The sequence below is a fragment of the Vigna radiata genome, unplaced genomic scaffold, assembly GCF_000741045.1.
Source record: "Vigna radiata var. radiata cultivar VC1973A unplaced genomic scaffold, Vradiata_ver6 scaffold_416, whole genome shotgun sequence".
Lineage (NCBI taxonomy): Eukaryota > Viridiplantae > Streptophyta > Magnoliopsida > Fabales > Fabaceae > Vigna > Vigna radiata.
In genome coordinates, this window is record NW_014544158.1 from 84,975 (window position 1) to 87,517 (window position 2,543).

At 35.8% G+C, this 2,543-nt stretch overlaps 1 protein-coding gene and 1 long non-coding RNA gene across 2 annotated transcripts in view; both read left to right on the forward strand.

Annotated features, from left to right (window-relative positions):
• LOC106755479 overlaps positions 1-1,237 on the forward strand; it is a gene marked incomplete in the record, with an annotated part of 2,035 nt that extends 798 nt beyond the window's left edge. The window contains 5 exon segments of the mRNA XM_014637645.2: positions 1-37; positions 115-794; positions 871-926; positions 1,030-1,119; positions 1,221-1,237. Coding sequence (XP_014493131.1) covers positions 1-37; positions 115-794; positions 871-926; positions 1,030-1,119; positions 1,221-1,237 — 880 coding nt within the window.
• Positions 1,238-1,630: 393 nt separating this feature from the next.
• On the forward strand, positions 1,631-2,178 carry LOC106755483. Its single transcript, XR_001375407.2, has 3 exons — positions 1,631-1,754; positions 1,838-1,928; positions 2,004-2,178. It is a non-coding gene; the product is annotated as an uncharacterized LOC106755483 (long non-coding RNA).
• Positions 2,179-2,543: the final 365 nt, after the last annotated feature.

Consider the following 2,543-nt stretch of genomic DNA (forward strand, 5'->3'; position numbering starts at 1 on the left):
ATATGAAAAAATGGAAGAATTGTTTATGACTGCAGATGTAAGTATTTGATGCATATCCTTTTATGTTTTATTTAAATTGTTGATGGTTTTAATGTACAAATAAATGTGTAATAGGTAAACTTGGAGTGGTATATTCGGATTCGTGATCGTCAAATGCCTGAAATTATTGCGGCTTTTGATATGTTTGAAGGANGAACAGATTTAGGAACACAACCGAAACGAGCCAGACTTGACGAGTTAGATGACGATACCTCGGATGACGGCANGTTTGAAGCAAATTTGGATGAGAGATTGAAGAAAAATACTAAAGAATTGATAGTGTTGAATTCAAGGCTTGCTTCTTTGACGAAGGAGTTATTTGAAATACGTCAAAGGCAAAATTTTAAGGAAGATGTTTGTAATGAAGAAGTTGTTGGTGGATGTGATGAAGAAGCAGTGGGTGGAGTTCCTGAAGAAGTCTTGAATGAAGAAGTTGTTGGTGGAGGTGATGAACAACGAATGGGTGGAGTTGCTGAAGAAGTCTTAAATGAAGAAGGGGTTGTTGGAGGTAATGATGAAGTTGTTGGTGGCGGATTGCAAGGAGACCTTACAGCTGCCTTCGATGAAGAAGTTGTACGGGATGTAGGAGGTGGAAATCATGTTCTTGACCTTATTGAAATTAATGATGATGGAGAAGCGGAGGCACCAAAAGCATTGGTTGTCGCCCCTCTACGCAGTATTGTTGGTGATCCAAGGTCTACCATCAATATTGACCAACTGTACTTCGCTGTCAGCATTAGAGATAGAGCATATAGGTTAGTAAAGTTTATTTTGGTTTTATATACTTTTATGGCCATATCTTACAATTAATAAGTACACTTTTATATTAAGGATCGTCTGTGAGATAATTGGGCAGACACTGAGCACAACATCTATTAATACCTTAGGTCCTTACAAATACGTTGATAACATGGTAAGTGTTTTTTTGGATTAGTTGATTTATATTGTGCTGTATTCATTTGAAATCATTGATGAATTGTGTATGTGTAGTTGGTTCTATTTCCAACCACCATATTTATGCACTACGAGAAAAGGAGGATCGGGATTGTGAAGAGGATCCTTTTCAGTTCATTATATGCGGTAAGTTGTTGTTTATGGAAATTTTTCATAGTGTTGTCATTTTACAAATAAAGTGTTAGTCGTTAGGCATTGATGATGGCTGTATTTGAACCTATTTGTAGGACCTTATAATCGGTGATTATTTGAAAAAGGATAAAAATCGACGTGTTTTCAGTCTTCACAATTACAGCAGCTGTTTGTGTGCCGAATACTTTGGCCTTCAAGACATTGCAACAGCTGACTTTGTGAGTCAGGTTTAATTTCCGTTGTGTATGTGGTTGTATTTCACATTTAGCAGGTCATGATGTTTTCAGTTTCCCTTTGTTTCTTTATTTGTAGTTGTTTCTTCCATTTTGCCATGACTATCATTGGTGGTGCTATGTAGTCAAACTAAGCACATTAGAGATATATGTTCTGGACTCTTTGGTGAAGGGTGTAAGAAACCGGAAAAAGATACACATTCATGTGGTACGTGTCATAAAACTTAATAATGTTATTGACTTTGTTTAAATAATGTATTGTTAACGTGTTACTGTTATTTGTACATTGTAGGGTGAAAACCTTGCTCGATTTTTTTGCATGTTGTACAACAGACCGGAAGGCAATATTGGACCTCTGTCTGTTGTACAAGCAAACATCCCATCCCAACCAAACCTGTAAGCCTTAAATTCAATGATATGTTGTTGTAAGTAATGAAGTTTTCATAATTGGTCATTGAGTATTTATTTATTTGTTTCAGGCATGACTGTGGAGTTATAATGTTACAAGCAATGCAAATTTGGGATGGTTCGAATAAATTCAATGGGAAAAGCATGCCAAATTACTCTAATGTAAGGAGTAGATAACATTTTCATTAATTTTTGATGATTTGGTTTGAATTGACTAGTTCAATAGTTTTCTTTCAGGAGGAATTGCTTGCAATAAGAAAGTAATACGTACATGATTGGATCTTGGATAACGACAACATAAGAATACTAGATGCGCTGGAGGTGTACGGATTGTTGTAGAACATTTGTTGTTTTGTAAAAATGTAGGGCAGTTTGTTTTTGTATAGTTTGTAAGATACACAAATGTATATGAATACATTGTGGAAATTAGCATAGTAATAATATTATTGATTTGAAGGTTCTTATGTCAGAATGTATAGATGATTGTTCATTCATGATTGATGTCGACCTTTATTTATGTGCAAATTATAAAACAAGTTTAATTTTGAGTAGGTGAAGCTTTAGGTGTATAAAAGAGCATGGTAATCGTTTTGAGGGCCTTGCACGTCCTTGTGACTGATTGGGGGAGCACCCATGCTTCAAAGACCCCCTAACTGTGACTTGGTGAAGTTTTAGCTGTTTAAAGCAGCATGGTAATCGTTTATAGTGGCTTGTAAACGATTACCCGTATGACCTTGCACATTTGCACGTCCTAGTGAACTGTAGGAACCACCAAAT